The sequence below is a fragment of the Acromyrmex echinatior genome, chromosome 1 (assembly GCF_024713525.1).
Source record: "Acromyrmex echinatior isolate Ae372 chromosome 1, ASM2471352v2, whole genome shotgun sequence".
NCBI lineage: Eukaryota > Metazoa > Arthropoda > Insecta > Hymenoptera > Formicidae > Acromyrmex > Acromyrmex echinatior.
In genome coordinates, this window is record NC_141852.1 from 10925464 (window position 1) to 10949455 (window position 23992).

The 23992-nt window shown below is 32.9% G+C and overlaps 2 protein-coding genes across 2 annotated transcripts; both read right to left on the reverse strand.

Annotated features, from left to right (window-relative positions):
* Positions 1-8068: 8068 nt before the first annotated feature.
* Positions 8069-12248, reverse strand: ND-49 (NADH dehydrogenase (ubiquinone) 49 kDa subunit). Its single transcript, XM_011055971.2, has 4 exons — positions 12094-12248; positions 11540-11973; positions 10548-11019; positions 8069-8788 (listed from the first exon to the last, which is right to left on the reverse strand). Exons 1-4 carry the CDS (start codon positions 12192-12194, stop codon positions 8383-8385), a joined length of 1413 nt encoding a protein of 470 aa, XP_011054273.1. The 5' UTR covers positions 12195-12248; the 3' UTR covers positions 8069-8382.
* Positions 12249-14477: 2229 nt separating this feature from the next.
* On the reverse strand, positions 14478-23559 carry LOC105146001 (ankyrin repeat and SOCS box protein 16). Its single transcript, XM_011055976.2, is given in 8 exon segments — positions 14478-15384; positions 15568-16193; positions 16925-17168; positions 19236-19476; positions 19987-20330; positions 20918-20953; positions 20956-20970; positions 23518-23559. Coding segments are annotated over 7 exon segments (1461 nt in total). The 5' UTR covers positions 23545-23559; the 3' UTR covers positions 14478-15384; positions 15568-15639.
* Positions 23560-23992: the final 433 nt, after the last annotated feature.

Below are 23992 nucleotides of genomic sequence, written 5' to 3' on the forward strand. Positions count from 1 at the left end.
ACGAGTTTTTGTGAGAGGCTTCTCCTTCCGACGTTCGTTGTACATTATCTCGTCTTTCAAGTTTCTTTAATTTGACTGGTCAGCGGCGATGAATATTTAAATTTAAAAAAAAATAATAACATTCAAATGCAAAAAAAGGCAAAAAAAAAAGGAAAAAACGAATATAAAATAAAAATAAAAAATCGTTTATGTGCTCATGAAATTTCGTACGTGTTTTTTTTTTAGATCTTCGAGAGACATGCGTATTCGCAAGATAAGAGGATTACATTTTTCTATAAATATGCGGAACTTTTTGCTCGAATACTGTCGAGTGTATCTCGTGTGCGGAAAAGTCCACATTGCAATTTCTTAGAAGTACACTCCACCGGTTCTCTGTATCGAGCGTTCTCTATGATTTTATGCGTAGCATTTGAAACAACTCATAAAACGCATGATTAGATATTAAATCCACGTTCTAAAAGATTAATACCTGGAAAGATTTAATAGCTATAAGTTCAAATGGCACTCTGAAATGATCCAGATATTTAACGTCAGAATTAAAAGCTGAAATGTCAATTTTTAAAAGTAGAGTATCCTGCGTTAAAAGATTCTATAGTGTCAAACTGCTCAACTTGCGAAGGATTAAATTTAAAAATTAATAGATATATATAAGTTAGACATCGACCTAACTACTCAATTACCAAAATAATAAATAGTATTCTACATATGAATCGTTAATTATTCACTGTTAAGTATTAAAGAAGCAATGGCAACATAAATCCTTAAGTTAAATAATGTTTCATTATTTTTAATTTTCATGCGTATCAAAAAAACAATGCGTATGTAAATTAATTTATTTCTAAGTCAGTTTTAAGATAAACAACGTTCACATTAATTTGTGCACTTACTAAATAATAAATAAATTTAAGTTAAATTTAATATATTTTATGGAGTTAAATTGTTTAACTTTATTATTTTAATTAAAATATAAATTAACGACATATTATATGACAAATAAGAGCAATGACGACCTAGAAATGATTAGAAACTATTTCAATAGCACAAAACTTACAGCAAAATTGCTGCAACATTGTTACAACGTGTAATATTGCAGTAATATTGCTTTTGTTTGCTGTTAGGGCATTCAAATTGCATATAATTTGATAATATGAATTTAACAATGTTTTTTACAAACTGACAATACCGTTTAATATATTCCCTGTAAAATGAAGCTTTGAAGAAGCCTTGCAATTATCAAATATCAACAAATGGACTCTATTGACTCGCAAAGTCAATATTTCAATCCATCTTATTTGAGTGTACGTCAAGCAGATCGCTAATAAAAAGCTTCTTATCGCTCAAAACATTTCAGTCGTAATTACGAAATTATGTGATCTTATTTTAAGTTCGGACGAACTTTGACTCTTTAATTAGAGGATAGTTAATTTTAGTACTGTGCAAACAATAGTTTCCGCGGCACCGACAAATCCGTCTAACAGGTTGCTATTATTCGCGTTTGTGCAAAACTGAGAGTAATCCGACATAATTGCTATATTTTCCTTCGACTTGACATTTTCTGCATGCCATTCGACGCGTTACGTAACACGTAGATACTTCGTATCATTGCTACTTATTAAAAAAAAAAAAAGTATAAAAAGAAAAATAAATAAGAATCTTATATAAAATTAACGTTTTTATGAACATGCTGTTTTTATGAACTTATTACTTTAAACCTTTTTTTGTTTAACGTGTTTGTGCTAATAATGATTAAGTTCAATACGTCTATTAATAATAACTATTTACGTAATCGTACAAAATGCTCTAATATTTTTAAACGCTATTCTTTCTACGATTATTTCTAAGATTATGGGATAACTCCGGTATATATGCCGTATCTATCAAAAACTTAATTTATTAAATATTATTTACTATGTTTAAAGTAAACGAATTATATCAGTAAAAACTTTGTACTGTCTACTATTATGGAAAAAATATTAGAAATCTGAAATATTTATATTTCGTGTATTAAAAAAATGAACTTTTTTAAACCCTTGCATTTTTGCTGTATATCCCATAGCGGTGGAATATATGGCTACTCAAAAGGGAAGAGGGGGTATGTAAATGAAAATGAAAAATTTACAAATAATGCATAAATAAGACGTAAAATGACACAATAACTTATAAAATGCGTTTATAAAATTTTATTAAGGAATAAGTATGATAAATATGTATGATAAATATGTATGATAAATATGTATGATAAATATACATATGAAGTAATAAGTAATAATTACAATATTCCACATGTATTACAAGTGTTATGACATGAGATACATATTTCATGTAATGCGTTTATTGCATTTAGTGCATTGAATTCAATCTGCGCACTTTGTATGCTTTGGACATAAATCCCGCCTGCTAAAAATGTCGTATATCCTAAACAGATGGGATATACAAGACAATAAACTAAACAAAGAATACAAAAGCAAAATATTTATATTTTATTATACAACATGCTTTACTATTCCTCTACACTCATGTATCACGAAATAACCACTAAGTCTTTTGCACGTCCTACAGTAATCATTTTATGTAGATTATAATTTATGATGATGCTACTCAACACAATGATAAATTGATTCAACTCACAATAATTTTATTAATGTTACCAGTAAGAAACTGAAATCGTAACACTATATTAATATAACATAAAGGCATATAACAGAGAAAAAGAGAGAGTAATTGTGGGAAAATTACTCTCACTCCTTCTATTTTTTCTGACTTCTGCGGCGTAAATCCTAGCGCGGCGTATTTGCCGGAGTTACTCTATAAAAAATATATAACGAATGAAAAAATATATATAGAAAGTTATATAATAACTAGCAGCTCTTTTTCAGCAAGATCTTTATCTTTTCTTTTTTCATTGTTTCACTTTTAAGTGCGCACTGCATTGTAATATATTCATTATTATTATTATTATTATTATATTGTCACATTTTATCTATTTTATCTTTGTGATCGTCGTTAGTTTAAAATAACCGTTTGTAACTTTTAACGATCTACCGATTTCTATGGACATTTAAAAAATTTTTTTATTTATGTATTTATTATTTAATTTTGAGGAAGACTTTGTAAATCGAAAAAAAATATTTCTTTAATATTTTATAATAAAGTTTAAATAAATTTTTTTACTAACACCCATTAATTGCTCATTTGATCTCATCTTCTTTTTCTATTGTATCATATCATGCTTAAAAAAACAGGTTTTATGTCTAAACATACGTGACATCAAGTAATCGCAGTAATAACTTAGAACGCGTCCGTGAACTATGTCGGGTGTCTTGGGAACTATATGTTCGCACAATAAATAAGAAAAATACACGTCTGCCGGATACCAGGTCTGAAGGGGTTAATACCCCACCGCCGCACGCCACCAACGTTGGCGAACGCTATAATCGGCTGCGCTGTAATTTGCGGGGCGAGACGGCGTAACTAAATAAGTCAACGACGATCTTTCGCAACGCTCAGCCTCATCTTTCGAGTTCTTCAAGTCACGTCATTATTTTAAAGACACCACGGCGAAATACCAAGATGGAATAATTAATTGCCGTTTAATTATGTGAAATCCCCGCCATCGGCAATTCCATTATACTGTGTCATTAACAGGATAGACAGGTGCGTTTTGTAATAGTGAGACTATCTACGACACAACGCATTTGAAAAGCCTTTATTTTTATACATTGATCGTGTAACACAAAAGTGCGAGGATAATTAAATGGATCGAATATTACAATGCAATTTGGAGGAAGTGTCTGGCTGTATGGAAATGTGAATCATATTTTCATATTATTCATCAATCATGTTATTGCGGTGAAATATTATCAGCATAAATAATCGGAGAAACATCTTTCCTAGAAGAGATGTGTAATAAAAAAAATAACAAGCGTCAATCTATTGTTAGTTAATTTTAATTTCCCTCCGTATAATTTCGATATTTTTTGGCACAAACGAAATTTCACTTTCAAACTTCTTCAAAATAAAACAAAAATTCTCTCTCCTAAAATATCTTGTTATAAAATTATTCAGTAATAAAGACGATGAAAAGTATTCTGAATTTTTCCTGTTTTTTTTGAAAGTCTAAAACAATAAAAAGCAGATTGCAAACGGAAGGAGTAAAATCTAATTTAATCGCGAGAACAGTTGTTGAAAAATGTTAAAAATTACAAACTCACGACAACTAGCAGTTTGTTGCAACACTTGCCACAAAGAAAACGCCGGCTGGAGATTCAACGTGACCTGCAAGGACGTTCAATGGTTCCGCAACATCCTATAAAGTGTGTTTCGATAACGAAGCTAATTCTTATCGAAAGATAGCTCAATCGATCACCACAGAAATGTCAATTAAAATTGTATCGCAATAATAATATCGCATATGCAGAGTGTTCTAAAATAACGAAATCATCTCTAGTGAGCAGATAAATCAAATGCAATTTTCTTTCGACACGCGAATCGATTCTTAAAATATTATATTAAAAATTTACTGTTTGCAAAAACTTAAAGCGCATCTTGCTAGCGGAAACAAGGCGATATCAATATGTAATTGTCCATTTCTGAACCATGAAGTAACTAGACTGCATCTGATCAGCGAAAGCGATTTCTCATTCGCACGTTTTTATTTTTATTTTTTTTTTTTAACGATCCAGAACGCTTTCTCCTGTCATGAAATTTAAGAATAATAAACTAAATATAATAATTAGAATGGTAATTTTAAAAAAAGATTTGTAAGCTAAAACAACATTCTGAATTAAGTATAGGCATGTAAGAGATACTGACTTACTTCTCCCATCGATAAAGAGTTGGTTTAATGGCATTTTTGTTGTTTGCACAATCGCGTCTTCGCATTACTCGACGTATGTAATGTACGTAGGTCGCTATCGACTAGCTTTCATCGGTGACGTAAGTTCCGGCATTTACTCGTTTTCAGGAAGAAAAGACTCTCACCTTTTCAAGTGTAAATTGTTTCGGAACAACTTGAATGAACGAAATGATTCACGAGACATCTCAAGATTTGTGAATTTTGCAAATTATCAGATTTCTTCCAGAAATCATAGCTAAAATAAAATGAATAAAATAATTAACGTCATTTTTAATTTTAATTGCATCTTGTTCCTTCTTCATTCTTAATTTCTACCATTCAAACGTGTGTTTGCTTATACAATTTTATTCATAAATCTATCTTTGATTATTGCGCGATCGGATATAATAAATGATATTAACGTCTGTCGTTTCATTCAAATTAATGTAAGTGAAAAAGAGATATTTAAATGAAGTTGAGTGAAAAACACATTCGATAATTAACGGAGGCTTTTGCAACAAGCGTAATAAAAAGTATCTCGATAAACCTAGTTCTCAGAGTAATATTCTGGAAAGTGATGCGTGGGTATAAAGAGAGAAAAGATCTCAAGAAAACCGCCGTGCTGTAACAAAAGTAACAATGTTCTCTGTAAAGCGAGCATAAACTTATGAAAATAAATTCTAGGTCGTGTAAAATTTATATCTAATGTCTGTTAGCGCACGGAAAACCAACCAAACAACTTCTTATTATAGAACAAGATTTTTTTATACCACAGATAATAAATCAATAATACATTGCGTGTTAAAAGACATAGCTATAAATATTAACATTCAAATTTTTGATTAGCAAATAAAAATAGTGACCCATCCAAAAGTTATGGAAGCATTGCATAATAATAACGTTCTAAATTAAAATTACAAATTTTATGCAAGATTTGATCATATGATTATTAATGTCTTCTTTGTGAGGCCGATAGTTTACAATATTTTATCAGAAGCTATTTGAAGAAATATTTGAATAAGAATTCATTCGTTTAATCGACGAGATAAATGATAACCGTATACATACATTATTAAATGCTCTAGATGTTTAGGATTATTCATAATTTATGACTGTAAATAAATAATCGTGGGCATGACATTTAAGCCTATATAAAATTAGTAAAAAATGCTGCTAAATAGATATTTAAAAGCAATTAAAAAGGATGGAAATTTCTACAAACTGATAAATAATTTAATCATTATGAGAAAAAAAATAAATTAGCATGCGAAGGCGGAGAACTTTGTTTTTTTTAGTTAATTATACGCGATAAGTATGATAAGTATGATGTAAGGTAATATCCAGTCATTTCCGATTATGCTGTTCTTGATGAGACAAACATACATTAACAAAAATATTATTTTAGTGCTAATCGATATTATTTATTATACATTTCCTTTAATTGTCTTCATAAAAAACTCTTGCAAATAAAATCGAAGTCTCCTCTTGCCCGCTTTGTCGAAATATTATTATTTAAGAAATTATTTAATTTCGTAATTGGAAAGAAATAACTCTATCCTGTGTGATACTCGAATGAAAACTATATAAATGTGTTTTTTTATGTATTTGTTTTCAGTTAAATATATTTTTTTATTTTATGTTTTAGAAAATCAAATGTAATATTATATTCTCCAAAATAAAATAACTTTAAATAATTTTTTTAATTTAATTGCCACTAAATATCAAGAAGATGAAAAAGTGAAATGTAACAAAACAGTATAACATACAATGTAGCAATTAAAATTAATTCTTGCATTTTAATTTTTTAAATAAAACATTTATTTATATTATACACTCTACTGGACAGTAGCCTAATAATTTATAAACTAATTCTTCATAAATTTTTTCTAACTCAATGTGTTTTCGTAAAAGGAATTTTTTGGACTTCGGATTCGAAAATGATATTATCGTCTTGCTTGGCGCATGCAAACACGAACTTCAGTTTTCACCGGCGAAAGGAATAGAGAAAGCCGACGCTTTGACTTCTTGTCGTGCTTGACAGGAGGACACGGTAATTAGATGAACTACGATTTCCTCCAACGGATATCTATCGCAAGTGTCGTTCCATCATCTCGACGAGTCGTCAGATTAGCGATAAAAAAAAAGAAAAAAACAGATTGTCGTAAATATTTCTTCATTACTTCACTATCGATTACACGGCTACAAAATAATTTTTATTTCTTGCGCAGATGTCTGAAATGCAAATCCCAACTGCTCAGAAATTTCTGAAAAATGTATTATGACATGGCACCTCTTTTTTCGATTTTCTTGGTGACAGAAATTTATTCGCGTGTAAGCACAATATGGATTAATGAAATAGAACGGCTTGATGGAGGTCGACCGGTATCTTGCATGTACTGTCGGTTCCCTTCTACAAGAACAGATCAGCAAGTGTAAATCAATGCATAGTCATTCTTCGACGTATTTCTCGAGCTGCTAATCCTGTTCTGAAATAAAGAAAAAATTATTTATACTGCAATCAATTTTGAAAGGATAAAAATGAACTTGACATTCCATCGATATCGAATTCATCAATAATCACTATTTCTCAAGAATATTTTCTTACTGTAGGTAATATATGTATAAAACAGAAAAAAAATTTAAGTTTTAAAATATTTTTTAGATGTTATATGCGAGCTTATTATACATATTTAAAAAAATATATATATATATATTATTTAGAAAAAAAATGTATTTTTTAAATTATTTTTTGTCTAATGTAACATTAGAAAAGATTAAAATTATTTAAATAATAATTGAAAGGTTTCTTCTCATTTCCAATTTCTTGTTTCGGAGTTAATGCGATTTGGAATTTGGAATTTAGGTCAGCTATTCATTTCTTTATTGCGCTTCGATCGACTCCGTCATAATAGTTGGTATTCAGATGTAACTGTGTTCAGAGATAATTAATGCTGTTTCGTATTGAAAGAAGAGATTTGCGAAATGACATCCCCTTTTCCGTTCTTATGCGTAATAAAGATGTCTTGTAACACTCTCTCGTTGTTCATCATATTGCATTTTGCATTATGGTTTGCGTGAAGAAGAAATGCATCGTGTACTGCGATATAACGCCACACAGCAAGTTATTACAATGTTTTAATTAAAAGAAAATAACTTGGAATAAAAGAAATTCGGTTCTGTGTGTTCTTATCTGTGTGTGAATTCACACAATCTTTAGGGATTAAGTAGCTGACGTTTTAAGGTGTAACATTAGCATTTCGTATATTCAGAATTCGCGAGTACATTTCTCATTCAACATAAATAATTATATTCATCACATGTCCTTTTATTACATGCAACGAGATATATACAATATTTATTTATACTCATCGCAGTCATATTATACGCGCGGTATTACACGAATAGACGCATATAACATGCAAATATATCGACTTCTTAAATACCTACTATAATATATGTAAATCCCTATTGTAACATATGCAAAGGTTTTTACATAACTTATTTTAATTTATATTTCTATGCTATACAAATTATCGATTGTTAAGAAATTATCTATCAATTTCGCCGAATACGACGTCTAGCGTGCCAACGATAGCGACTATGTCGGCGAGGAAGTGCTTAGGTCCGATGTGCTGTAGACACGCTAAATGAGCGAAGCCTGGCGCTTTGATCTTGCATCGATACGGTTTGCTGCTGCCATCACTAACAAGGTAAACGCCGAACTCGCCCTTCGGTGCCTCGATGGCGGTGTACGTCGCTCCCGGTGGCACTTGGAAACCTTGAGTGAACAACTTGAAGTGATGGATAAGCGCCTCCATGCTGTTCTTCATCTCCTCCCGCCGCGGTGGCACAATCTTAGCGTCATCGCATCGTACTTCTCCTTCTGGCATCTCATTCAAGCATTGGTGGATAATACGCAACGACTGTCGCATCTCCGCGACACGGCATAGATATCTGAAAACAAAAGGTATCGCGCCAAATGTTATAAATAATCTCTTTCTTTTAATAAATAATTCTAGAACTTTCTAAACTGTTGACTCATATATATAAATAGTGGTAAAATACATGATATGACAAATAACAACACATAATGTCACGACAAAATTCTAATTGTGCAAAAGAGGTACTTGAGATTTATCGTTTAGTTTTTTTGCTGTAAAACAGGTAACGATTCTATTTCTTTATATTCCGACTAGAAGATATTAATGATATACAAATTTATTTTAAATTAGAATCTGGAAATTCTTGTTCTACACTTTTTGTGATATGACAATTGGCGTTGTAACATTATTGTATGAAGCATCTTCACATAGAAAAGAACACGTTTATTTAATTACAACACCCGATTGTTGAATTTAATGTCAACTAGATGTAACTTTGCGTTTTAAGAATATTATTGAATTACTGAAGATGGCCAGATTGTGGCCGAAACGTTTAATGTTTTAATTAATGTAATAATAATTAAATATCGTAAACTATAACTTGTGCTGTGGTTTTTTATGCTCTTCTTTTCACATGTTTTAAAATTATAACCACGTTAGTTTTCAAGATGTGTTATAAATAATATTTAAGAGTTACATGTATTGCATAATGTCATTTTTCATTCATTCAGATTTTAGATAACTTTTTTGTGTATTATTACTGATATAGAATAATGCATTAAGTATAATACTATCTATATTCAGTTAGAATATCCAAATTTTTTTCTTTTGATTTCTAATTTTGGTCACTTGTTTAAAGCTTGTTTTTTTTTCTAATTTTTAGGAAACTATTTTGTAATTTTTAACGATTGTAACGATATCGTTAAATTGTCATTGTTAGTAGGTTTTGTATATAATAAAAAAGTTGCACAACGACAATATAACGATATCACTACAGTCATTAAGAGTTATAGAAGACCTCTTAACATTAAAAAAAGATGAAAAATAAATCAAACTGGATTAAAGTTAATCTACATTTGTAGAAACAGATATTAGTAATCTTATTTTCCTACATTTTAATACCTTTTTTTAATTATACAGGGTGGGCCATCTATTGGTACGTTTTTGAATTTCGTCGTATGGCAACACCGAACGAGCTACAGACCCGAAATTTTGACAGTTTATTAGTCATACCGTCCGCGGCACGAAACAACATGTTTTCTCTTGAAGAGCGTTTTGAAATTTTAAAAACTTATTTTCAAAGTCAGTGCTGTGTCGCCGAAACTGTACGAATTTTGAAAAGAAATATGGGTCGTGATAGAGCACCCACCGAAGGAGCTATACGCAAATTGGTGAGGAAAGTTCGTGAGAAAGGGATGTTAGTGGATGACATTATATTACGACTGTTTTGAGTGAAATTGGCGCCGAGGTAGTCCAAAATGTCATTAATAATTGGGGTGACCGAATGGCATACTGTAAGGCCAGTAGAGGGAGCCACATGAACGAAATCGTTTTTCATTCTTGACGCGGATACTTTTAGCTTCACAACAAAAAAAAAATTAATAAAAAATATCAATGTATGCTCATTTGATCGCATTTTTAAAAACGTACCAATAGATGGCCCACCCTGTATATTAGGTGTTGGAATTAATTCGTAGCGTTTTACAAGTGATGGGAAGTACTTTCATTAATGTATTTTTTAATGCTCATGTGAAATAAATAACATTCTTTCATTAAAAACGCTACGAATTAATTCCAACACCTAATAATTCAATTCTCGTCTCTAGACCTACCTGTCATAGCAATCGCCGTTTGTGCCAATCGGAACGTCGAAATCCATTAAGTGATAAACGTCGTAAGGTGCAACTTTCCTCAGATCCCATTTTATTCCAGAGCCTCGTAACATTACACCGCTAAAGCCCCAATTTAGTGCGTCCTCTGCAGTCACAGTACCGATATTGACTGTGCGCTGCCGCCAGATTCTGTTGTCTGTCAATAGATCTTCTACCTCGTCCAATCGTGCAGAGTACTTGGAGGCCCAATCGTGTATGTCATCCATCAGACCCAATGGTAGATCCAAGGAGACACCACCAGGCCTTATATAAGCTGCATGCATACGGGCGCCACTCACACGCTCATAAAACTCCATCATCTTCTCTCGCTCCTCGAATAGCCAGAAGAAGGGCGTAAGAGCGCCGATGTCCAACGCGTGCGTTCCAATACCCATAATGTGGTTCAGAATCCTCGTAATCTCCGCGAAAAGAACTGCAAGCAGAGAATTCTATCAGATTTAGAGAGCCTTGAATCACAGGTTCGTAAAATATAAATCAGACTTGGACAGTTTTAAATCACAGATTATTAATTATAGTGATGACAATTATATTATCTATCGACTGAAATTGTAAGTCATATTAATATCGAGAATATCCTGATTAGGACTGAAATGTTTGTTAGAATTAGCTTATTTTGTTTTTAATAATTCAGCATTAAAAACCTTGCTCGACTCTTAGCATCCTTATATCTTATTGTTTTAATTTTAAAATTATTTAAGCCTCCCCTCCTTTTTTTACTATATATATATTTGAATCTTTTATAAAAGAGTATATTTATTCCAACATATTTTATAAATATTTTCTGTAGATAATTAGTTTACACTTCAAAAAAAATTTAAAGTAAAATAGATATATGTTTAATACTCTTTGTGAAAGCAAAAAATAGTTCTAACAAAAGAATAAAAACAGATTTCATGTTATTCCAACAGAACAAGATCACGCATTGCTTTTACCTCGAATGTACTTTCCGCGCAGAGGCACGTCTATATTCAGCAGTTTCTCAATCGCCAAGGAAAAACACTGCTCGTTGCACATCATAGAGACATAATCCAAGCGATCGAAGTAAGGTAATGCCTGCATGTAGGTCTTATACTCGATCAATTTCTCTGTGCCACGGTGTAGGAGACCAATATGCGGATCGGCGTTGAGCACGATTTCGCCATCTAACTCCAGGATCAGCCGGAGGACACCGTGAGCAGCTGGATGCTGCGGGCCAAAGTTAAGTTTGATATTTTGTATAGTTTGTTCCACTATGGGACGAACAAGCATCATGGATTCATTCTGCGGCGGTGTCCAATCGATCTTCTCCGTGGTGTACAGAATCGGTTTGTTGAACTGCTGGAAGTATTCCCCGTCCGGATTCCATTGATGAGCATTACGATGTTGGCTGCAAAACATATATTGTCGATAGAATCCATCATGTCATAAACAGATTATATCGTTATATAACGCGCATACGCGATTAATAACAGAGGCGTTACGTTTAAACGCAATTAATTTGACTTACACATTGGTGATTGCTGGTACATTATTCGGCGCCAGCAACCTGCCAGTGCCGAAAAATCCTGCGTTTTTACGCAAGATCAAACTCAACACTCTGGCCGCCATGATGCTCACATTGCTCACATCTCACATCACAATGCGATCAATGCGACAGCGGCGGCTCAGTCGGTATAAGGTTTGATTTTGTCAATCACTCTTTATCCTCTTTATGATCAAAAAGAATCTAATTATCTTATTATATTGGGTCATCTAAAAAATATCCGCGGTACTTTGTCACTAGATATATGACCATCAACACACATCTAGTGACAAAAAACCGCGGATACTTTTTAGATGGCCCAATATAATTTCCCTTAACTACAATTAATTTCCCCAAGTAAAACAACAGATCACAATTATGTCAAAACAAATCGTGACTGATCGAAAGTGACTTTTAATAATCACTTTGAAGCTTCCACTGTATCATTTTGATATCATGATGATGATAATATAGGCCTGTTTTAATTTTTATTATTGAACATGATGTTTCTTGCATTTCTTGTACTTAAAATGAAATAAATATATGTTTGAAATTTAACGAAAGCGAACAGTGTGCAGCAATATAAAAATTAATATTTTTTAATTCTATTATATATATAATCCATTTAATTGAATGAAATCTTAAGATCAGATTTATAAGACGATTTTAAATTACGTTAATTTTTTCAGAATTTTTTATCAACTTTTTAGTACTGCATTTTCTTATTTTTACTAACATGAGAAAATACGGTATTAAAACATTTTGAAAAAATTCTCAGAACTTTATGAGAAGAAAATACATAATTTTTGTCTCTTGCAGCTTTTCTATAAAGTTGATAATATTTGAGTAAAAAATTATTCAAGATCAATATTTGGCAATTTTTAGTAATTAATATCTTGTTAACTATTGCGAAAATTGTAAAATGATAGAGGACTTTTCGACTCAGTTCACTCTACCTGCTCATGGGTGACGAAATATGTTAAAATCACCCTGTATGTTTATGAATATTTATGCGTGTTTATGTATGTTTGTACATATTTGTACATATTCATGCATGACAAATGTTTTATCGTATAATTATATAAATTTATACATTTGTATTCATATATTGATAATTTATATATTTTATTTGTTAAATAGAAGAGCGATGATCTTTCTCACTATTCGCATATTTTCACTATTCTCGTTTTAAGCATTCACTTTCCCGAATCTGAATCATTTAAGTTTTGAGCGCGCGGATCTTGACCTTTGACTACTGCTTCTATTTGCGCCTAAATTTGAAATCTTGCGTCGTGAATAAGTGCTCGTTCACAAAACGAGAAATCGCGGAGACAATCGTTTCGTCGTTTCTCGTGGATATTTCAAACCATGAGCTTGGAGAAGCGCCATGGAATTCCCGTACTTTCCGAGGATTCAGTGGTGTACAGTACGTCAGTTAACGCATTACTTTAGAATTATAGGATACAATTTTAAGCACGGCTATATTCTCTTACTCGTCGTGAAGACGAATAACGCCCGTTTCTACTAATGTAGATTATATATAAACTAAAAAAATGAAATTGAGTTCAATACTAATATATCAATACTAATATAATGCTTTGTTTGCAAATTAATATGCTGATCGTTTCGAAGAAAGTCAGGGCAATTTTCATAATTGCTTACTATCTTTTGTGTTTTTGCCTGTTTGGCGATTCCTAAAAGACACAAAGACATTTCAATGTCGAAGTATTGCGATCAATTGAGACGAAATGTCTTTGTGTCTTTCAGGAATTGCCAAACAGGCAGAAACACAAAAGACAATAAGGAATTGAATATGAAACGAAATATGAAAATTGCCTCGACCTTTTTCGAAACGATCAACATACTAATTTGCAAACAAAACATTATATTAATATTGATATTGAGCTCAATTTTACTTTTTTAATTTAACATTTCTTTTCCGTCTTATTCTTTTATTAAATAATTTTTATTTTTGACTTTCATGGGCTTTATTTAACGTAATGATTTTTATTTTTATTTGATTTTACTATTTATTAAATTAATTTTATCACACAAATTTATCTTAAATATTTATTTATATGTTAACATTATTATTATTTTAAAAGTTGAGGAAGTGTTTTAAAAGACTTTCATTCGCGAATCATCCGCACTCATTAAACCCATGCAGATGTACAGGAACCTCGAATTTCCTCACGAATAAAGCGATTGCCAAAAGTTTGACGCAAGTCGCGGTATTGAGGCTGCTATTTCGAGAGTAGTGATGGTGTATGGATCATTGTTGCACCAACATTCTGCACGTCGCGGGGTCATATAATCGCACAACTCTTGCAAGCATACAGCTGTCCTCATCAGGTACAGATGGATTAGCGTTCCAATTTGAATTCCCTTTTATTTCTCTTTATTGTACATTAAACATATATATCATCGTATATGCAAAGATACAAAAAGATCAATCACTTCGCGACCGTCGAAAGAAATCCTCTTCAGCTATGCGGGACGAGTATAACTTCGCTGTATACAACCTTGAGAGGTAACTCTACGTAATATTTCCAGATTGACGATGCGAGAATGATCGAGAATGTTAGCGAAAAACGCACACTGAAAGAAAAGTCTAGTAATAGCTACCAAATGTATTTTGTTTAGCAGTACTAGTGCAATATTTAGAAAATATTGCTAAACATAATAATAGTAATCAATCGTTCGGGAATAATTAGAAAGGTAAAATAAACATTTAGATATATTTGGTTTTGATTATGTTAATTGAACACATTTGACTGAAATTATTTCATTAAAGCTTTAATAATTATTATCTAGGATCGATTATTACTAGACTTTTTTCAGTGCAGAATCTCGGCCGTTCACGCATTTGAGCAATGGAAATAACGCACTTTTATCGCAAATAGTCTTCCAAACATAGAAAGTAGAGAGAAAAACATACATACAAAACGTACATTTGGTGACTAGAATCATAACGAGTACAGGCAAAATATATATGTATTATTGTCTAAGCTTATATCACTTTTTATGCATCGTACAAAAGAAGAATACTAATTGCAAGTAGAAACAAGAGGTCATTGCCTCGACAACCTCGTTGTACTCGTTGAACTGACGTAAACTCACAATATCATACTTTGTGCAAATACTTTATCTTCCACGTCTCCAGCAATCTTTAAAAAATAGACTTCAACTTCGATACTATCGATTCCGATGTAGCTTCTATTGAGATAATACTCATCTTTTTTGTCTCAAATTTATAATTTTGACGAGATTGAAGCTCTGAAAAAGAAAACAGCATTAAATTAAACTTTTATAATACCTTCTTCATATAAGTTTAAATAATAAAAAAAAATTTTATTTATTAAGACTATAATTTTTTTATATAATATTAATCGTCTAAAGGCTGCTTAAAATTATTTTCAAGCACCAAACTCAAGCATGAAATATAAAAACCTCAATTACCGAAAATCCAAGGAAGTACTCCGACATATAATATCACCTCTCCCGACAAATGTCTCGAACTTTAACTCTCGGCTAATAGTAGTCATAGAGGAGATAACGATGCAATGACTGCGGTAGCTGCAGTTTCCTGACGATCTTTGGTAGCTTGGTACCGCAGAGTTTTCGGACTATTAATCTCGCTTGATGGGTCAACGGCAGCGGGGTTTTAGCCGCCTCCATCACCAGGGCCTTCTGTGCATCCGTCAAACTGCTGGACCGTCGTATCATGCAGGGATCAAAGCTTTCCGCCGCTTCCAATAATGCGCGTAACAACCGCGGCTTATCGGCCGTATTCTGCAAGGAATTGAGGATACCGTGTGGATCGCGAAACTGCGTCTTGATCACTACTCGGGCACCGTATTTCAGCAGCAACGCTACTATCTCCACCGACGGGTTCTCGTTAGAAGCGACGTACTCGGCGAGCACCGGCCTCAACGCCGGTCCATCGTCGCTGCGTATCACCAGGTTGGGATCGGCGCCGCGTTCCAGCAACATACACAGGATCTCTAGCCGGTTCGGGATGTTGTCCGCGCATGCCACGTGTAATGGGGAACCAATGATCGGCGAAGTGGCGTTCACGTCCGCGCCTGGAAAATCGCAAATGAAAAATGCATTCTTTTTTCTTCATCTGTATCTTCATTCAATTAAACAATATTAATTCAGTGAAATAATATTGAACAAAGAATTTCTTAAGATCATAAATATGAATACGCAACGCATATAGAGAATAAAAGTTGAATTAAATTATTACTACTCTTACAGAAAAAGATAAGAGTATTGTATTGCTGTAGAATATTGTAAATTGTATCTAATTGTTAGAACTAATTTCTTGGTTCTACTAGTATTATATGTATATATTATTTCAAATGAAAAAAACGCTCAGGACATGAATGTGATCTAATCATGTGTATATTTTGAAATACTAATTAAAAATATACTAATTGAAACAATTTAACATTAAAAATAAGTAATTAATTACTGTCTTTCAGTAAACCTTTTTATTAAATTGACTAATGTTAAATTGGTCAGTATTTAGATTTCTGTAAGAACATTGAAATATTTAGATAAAATTTGTATAAATCAATTTAGATAATTATAATTTCCAAGTGCAATGCTAGATCAAACTTATGAAAATTAAAGGGATTGTCAAGAACAGTTTTTGGCCGACACAACCGCAAGGTCTATCTGGTCAATCACAAGGAAAAAAAAGTCGTACGACGCGGATAGATTTAATACCGGACGTGCGTGAATTGGCCTTCGGATGCCACGCAATTTCGGCTGTATGCCAGCGTTATCGGCCCAAGATATCGCGACTCACCCGCTTCGAGCAGCATTTCGACGATCGACGGGTCACCCTTGAGTATGGCCAAATCCAGAGCCGTCGGTTTCTGATAATCCGGCCCGAGATCCAACCGAGCGCCTTGCTTAAGCAACAGATTGATCACCGCCGGATCGCCGCCGAGAATCGCGTAATGCAGCACCGTCCGGTAATCGTGCCTGGCGTCCGCCGTCGCGTTCACATCCGCGCCGTAACTCAGCAGCAAAAGCACCGAAGAAATGCCCTGCGACATTCACGATTGAGAAATCAGCTCTCCGTGAGTTTACGAAAATGCAAAACGTAATAACATGTAATTATAGTTACTGTATGTTGAGCATAGTTATGAATTTGAAGAAATTTGAGTGACGCATTGTTTCGAAGAGAGAGCAATTGTAATCAATATGGCATAGCATTTATGATCTACTTATTGTTTGTAGGTAGTTACATTAAATCATAAATTAAGGATAATTAAATCTTCATTGCACTCATTGTAAATGAAAAATTAAAAATGTGAAGCAGTTCTTCTAAACAATTATCATAATTATAATTCGAAATTGGACCGATGAGAATAAATTTAATTAAGTAATCAAGAGAGAATCTTGTAAGAGAGAATCTCTCTTGAGGGCTGCTTATGTTGATCCTGATCAAAATATCCTTGCCGAACATTAAATTCACAATTTCGAATTTTTACGTCACTCGGATGTCGGCGATCTGGAAATTTCTCACAATGCAACTGTGCAACTTTCATGTAATCACGTTCACATTTTCCCAATATCAGAAGCATATCGACAAGGTTGAGTAGTAACTAGTTAAAATGTTAAAAGTTAAAAAAAAAAGTTAAAAAATTAATAATTTTTAACTTAACTTAGTTAATTTTAAATGTATTAATTTGTAACTTAATTTAGTTACTTTTAAACTTTAATTTATTAATTTTTTTCAAATTAAAAATTTTTCTAAATCTCATAAATATTTTTTTTCTATAAAGTCAAACATTAGAGAATTAATTTAGAAAAAGTTCAATGATTTTATGACGAGAGATCTATAATAAGAGTCATCATATGGTAGCCAGTTTTTATTGATTCGCTAGATTTTGTCAATTCCTGCTTATATTTAAATCACACTAATTTTAGGTACCATAAAATTTATATTTTAGCAATATAAATATGAAATGAGTCTTAGATGAAGAATTTTTGTAGAACAGTACTGCACATCCACTCACTTTTTAAATTTACGTATATTTTTTGTAACAAATATCTCGATGTATAGTCGAAATATAGTCGATGTAATCGTAAGCATGCATGAGTAGACGTTTCAGAAGTTAAAGAAAGTTAGATAAAGGTTAAAAAAAGAAAAATAATGCAAATATGTACTTCTCTCTCGCAAGATTTTGACAAAAACGCTTTATGATGTGAGTCTTAATGTATATCCTTACTATAATAATAATATGTAAGATATTATAGCATTTATTACGTATTTGTAATGCTATAATATCTTACATAGCTGCAAAATTACAATTTTGTTCTACAGTTATCATCTCTATTGATAATCAAACTCGAGCAATAATATAAAAATTAGTTTTAAATAAAAATAAAGTATTATTGAGCTTTAAATATAATGTACATGTCTACGAAATTACTAATAAATCATAAAATTAATACTTTCTTATCAATTCCTTACTCTTAATTACTTTTCGAATATGATCGCTATTTTTCAATGTTGGATTTACAATTAGCGAAACTCGTAACGCTTTATTATATACTAAGTCACATAGAGTACACCTATGTAATAAATGAGAATTGATTAAAATGGATTGAAATTTTACTTATCCAAATGTATTTTAAATAGCGAAAACTTTTTTGAATTCAATTGGATTTAATCCAAATTCAATGGGATTCAATTGGATTCAATTAAATTCAATCGAATAAAATGGAATTGAAAAACTGCAACATTTCCTAAAATTTTGAATTGAATAGTATTCACGATGTGTGTGTGTGTGTGTGTGTGTTGTGTTGCACAGAAAAAACTGATATTATTTTTACACTGAAAGGCATGGAAATGTGCTTCATGCAATTTCTATAAATAAAAATGAATAAAAATGTATTCCAGATTAAACGAGATTCATTTCAATCAATTCTCAATACTATAGGACAGTTATCTTGTTAAAAAGTACCTTTAGAGAAGGTTTGACAAAAAGAAAATAAAACATCTTTAGATAGTGATCTTTTCCTTCCTCTTTAAAATGATTTTTAAGTGACTTTGAACTGATTTCGCGACTTCGAGTTACAAGTCTTCTATCTCGCCGACTGTTTACCTGCGGTAGTCTGGCAGCCTTCATGAGAGGCGTTAGCCCGGCACGATCCCGCGTGTTCGGATGAGCACCGAAAGCTAACAGCAGCTCCATACACTCCAGATCCAAGGGCGACACTAGGTTGATCTCGGAGCCGAAAAAATATCTCTTGTTTGGATTAGCGCCAGCTTCAAGCAAGATCCTCGCAACCTCAACGTGGCGGTTTCGCAGAGCCAGACGCAATGGCTCGTCGCACAACATGGTCCTAAATGGGCATAATCATGAAAATACAACAGATTGACAAAGTAACGCATAGCTAATAAAGATCAACGTATCGCTCAGCGACTCAAGAAACACACCAAGTTAAGAGAAACTCAAAATAATTTTATTTTGACGTCATGAAAATTAAATGATTTTTTTGTTACAAAATTTAACTGTTTATTGACGTTAGGAATGAAAATTAAGACATTTTGATTTTTTATAGACTCTATGTGTTCCTTGGAGAGTTTCATCACAGTAAAATTTTAGTAAATATATTATACAAAATAATATATGATTAAAAGTAAAAATTATTAATTGTTAAATGGCGTACTTTTTATTTTACACTATTCTCCAACTATTTATGTCATTTAAAATCATATAAAATTATATAAAATCACATGATATTTAAATAAAATTAAAATTTTAGATTAGGCCATATTTATCTTTCACAAGCATTTTAAAAGGTTTCGACGGTCACCAGTGATCAAAGTGGCAGTCAACGTAAAAGTCGCACCTGGGAAAAAGTTCCCCCGTATCCTGCCGGTGATCCACCTTGGCGCCATACTTAAGCAGCAGCTTCACCAGATCCAGATAGCCGTGCTCGGCGGCGAGATGCAGGGCCGAGTAGCCGCACTCGTCGGTTGCGTTGATGTCGGCACCGCGCACCAGCAACAGCTGAGCAGCTTCGGTGTACCGTTGCCATACGGCATAGTGCAGGGGCCTGAGGCCCTGGGTCACCGGCTCGTTCGGTTTAGCACCGCATGCGAGGAGGATGCGGATCTCATCGAGCGGCTGTAGCCGTATTATCGAGTCGGCCAGCTCCCGTTGCAACGGGTTGGCGATGCACTCGGTCGGCATCTACATGGCGTAACACGAAAAGATACAGAGATAGAGAAACTGAGAGAGAGAAAGACAGGGTGATAGGATTGCGTAACGCATGCATCACATCGCACATTGGCAGAAATCACCGAGGATTTATAGCGCGACGGTTTATCGAGATAGTCTATCGACATATATAACGTTGTTAATGTTGAAGAAATTTGATCGTCGAATTTGTTATTTCTAAAATTGAGTTTCTTCGTGGAAAAAAAAATTTAAAAAATCTGTCGCGAGGCTGCAAAGATAGGACTCAAGTTAAATACGAATCATTAATCTCTTTTAATGTCATTTTGACTGCATTATCGTAACTTATTCTGCCCAAGGAACACACTAAGAAAAAGTCAAAATGACTTTATTTTGACGTCATGAAAGTCAAAATGATGATTTTTTTTTTTTACAAAATTTGTCTGTTTATTAATGTTAGAAATCAAAATAAAATCATCTTGAATTTTTGTTGATTTCTATGTGTTCTTTGGATACTTGAAGACAATGAGGACAAATGACAATGCACGTGCACGACATGCACTATATATAGTAGCATGTATCTAACGCACTTTAATACGCACTTTATTATCGAGTCTGATTTGCCTTACACGACGAGCACGGAAATCCGACAAATCTGCAATACAAGAAGATAGGGAGATTAATAAAAGTCGACTCTTTGTAATCCACAATATTACAATGTTAGAAAAATATTTGAACGTTCTAATTCTTGTTTTAATAATTAATTAACGAGAAAAAATAATGAACCGTGTCAATTATTAATTAATAACAGTGGATGGAATTAATTTTTTAAACGAGATTCCACGTATAAAAAATGTATTCTTTTTCTATCGTATTCCTAATTTTACAATCTTTTCTACCGCAAATCGTAGAACTTATATAACAAAAATATAAAATCGCAAGTATTAAATTGGAAAGAAATAAAAGTGTTGGTAAATATAAATTACAATAAATCTTACAGAATAAATCGTACTATAAAATATATGTTATACAAATTCCATATTACGATAGAAAAGCATCTTCGGGGATACAGTACAGAAAAGACCTCGATTCCAGGTTCCGGACATCGCTGATAACGCCGAATATCACCGTGAAACGCAGCCGGGCGAAGATTTTTCTTCGACAGTCGAACCCGCAACGATCTTCGCGAGACACGATTTGGCTAACGATAGGTGAGTAATGCAATCGCTGTTCTCGCTGCGGGGAACTTCGCTGACGCGCGTCACGAGCACTAGAAACTCTGCCAAGAAGACGGCGCAATTTTGGCGATGATGCCGGAAGTCCCGTGGCGTCGTCAATTGAAAATCACGCAGTCTGCGCCTCCGCGAACATCTGGCGCGCTGCACTTCAGCCACTTGTCCCTTTGTTACGCGAACAATCGCGATATCCATAACGATTTAGGGTCTGAATGATTTTTTCGAACTCGAGAAGGGAAATGTGCAATTTCAGGGTTTACTCTGTCTTTTCAGAAAAGCGCAAACTCATTTTCGACAACTTTAAAATTGATTCCTCTCAATGAAGTAGCTTAAATTTATTAGTTGGAAATTTTCTTTTCCTGAGTCTATTTTGATTAGATTCTAACAACAAGAAGGATAGTCTTTGTCTAGTTACATAAAATTTCATGTAAAAAATTATAGTTCTAATTATTAATTCAAACAAGTTAAATCTAAATAAATAATGCACAAACCGAAATTATTATGATAACGAAATCTCCTCTAAATTCACGTAAGACGGATTCTAACATCAAGAAGGATGTCATCAGGTTAGATCTTAATTAAGATCGTGTCGATCTGCGCGCAACCGAGCTTTAAATCACTATTACATTAAACCTTTCAATTTGTGATCATTAAATCCTATCATAAAATTATATTTAAAATTAACATTCTAATTATTAATTTGAATAAGTTAATTCTGAAAAAATAACACAAAAAAACTGATGTTATTATGATCACAAAACCTATAAATTCATGTAAGGCATGATTCTTCACTCTTCGTTAAAATTGGCAAAAGTAATAATCATGTATCGCACGACGTATTCTTAGTTTTCTCGTAAGATCAAGATTGATCCGACGAGCGCGGTAACGACGCAAAAGAGTCGATATTCATTGCCAATTTTCGCCGCGTACATCCGACTATCGTAAACATTTAGTCCGAATTGATGCAAGATCTTGACAGTTCCGCGCAATTAGGTGTTATACTTCAAGACGTGGAAGTAATATGTTCCGTATGTTTATATTATTATATTATATTATGTTTATATTATATTATTTCCACTTGAAGTATAACACCTAATTACGCGGTACTGTCAAGATCTTGCATCAATTCGAACTAAATGTTTTGTGTATATTACGGACACCTGTCGAGCCCAATTGAGACTTTCGTTGTAAAATTGTAAAATGTTGAGCAGGAAAAATATAAAGTATTAAATATATCGATTCCTAATAGCAATGCAATATATTATAAAATAATTGCTCGATTAGAGTAATCTTATCAAGTTATTAGTGCAATCATTTTAATAATTCTATACAGTGTAACTCTTTAAAACGTTAAATATTACGTATATGATAAAACTTGTTAGTAGATAAGCTATTAATTAAAAAATTTTAGTCGCCATCTTAATATATTTTTTTATCCATAGATTGACTTTCAAAGAAAAGAAATTTAAACAGTAGAAAAACAAAAAACTAATTGTCGAGTTTATACTTTAAATTTTTTAGAATAGATACAGTTTCCGAGAAGAGACAACTGTTTGAAAAATTAGTCCGTAATATCCAGCTTACATTGAAATTTCTTAGCAATTTACCTTTTGATCTTGCATCAATCGAAATTTTTACTGTACCAACAAAAAATCCTATTCGATTTGTCATTTTGACGTCCCCAAAGAATACAAAGTCAAGAAAAAATCAAAATGACTCTTATTTTCTTGAAAAATGATTCTTAACGTCGGTAAACAGTCAAATTTAAAAAAAAATTCATCATTTTGACTTTCATAACGTCAAAATAAAGTCATTTTGACTTTCTCTTGATTTGACGTGTTCCTTGGGTCTCAGATGGTCGGTGTTGATCGCGACATTCGCAACATCCGGTATTGGCAATCGGATTGATGATAACGATCTCTCGTCCGCCCCATTCATGTCGTGAACTTGACTTATTGTTTACTCACGTTAAAGACGGTGCGATGTTCCAGCATGTAGGAACGGTGTCACGAAAACTGCCTTCTTCATCGGACGACTCGGTCCTATTTAAAGCCTCGCGAAGCGGCGCGACTCGCTGCCCGAAAATAACACAAAGAGATACGCACTCAGAAGTCTTCGCGCATGTGTCTTTTGGCTGCTACGCAATTTTTGTCTTTTAGCGCGTAGACGCGTGTCCACCTTCGTAACTACTCTTTTCTTCGCGCGCGCTTTTTCCTGAACCGCGAACGTCATCGTCTTCGTCATTGAAAGAGACTTCAGGGATGGCCCCTCTCTCGCTCACATGCTTTTGTTTTGAAAATATTTTGCGATCTATCTGCACAGTAAAAATGTATTTGCCAAAACTGTAGTGATAACACGTGACAATACACTGAGTGTCTTACAAAGTCTCAAAATAATCAACAGATATAAGGAAGCGCATATCAGACAAACTTAAAGTTTAAA

Bases quoted from the DNA above. Each gene is read 5' to 3' on its own strand.
- ND-49 (XM_011055971.2), bottom strand. From the start codon at position 12,194: ATGGCGGCCAGAGTGTTGAGTTTGATCTTGCGTAAAAACGCAGGATTT. The intron at 11,974-12,093 runs GTAAGTCAAATT...TATGTTTTGCAG, and splicing joins GTACCAGCAATCACCAATGT to CCAACATCGTAATGCTCATC. The intron at 8,789-10,547 runs GTAGGTCTAGAG...TTTTGTTTTCAG, and splicing joins AACGGCGATTGCTATGACAG to ATATCTATGCCGTGTCGCGG.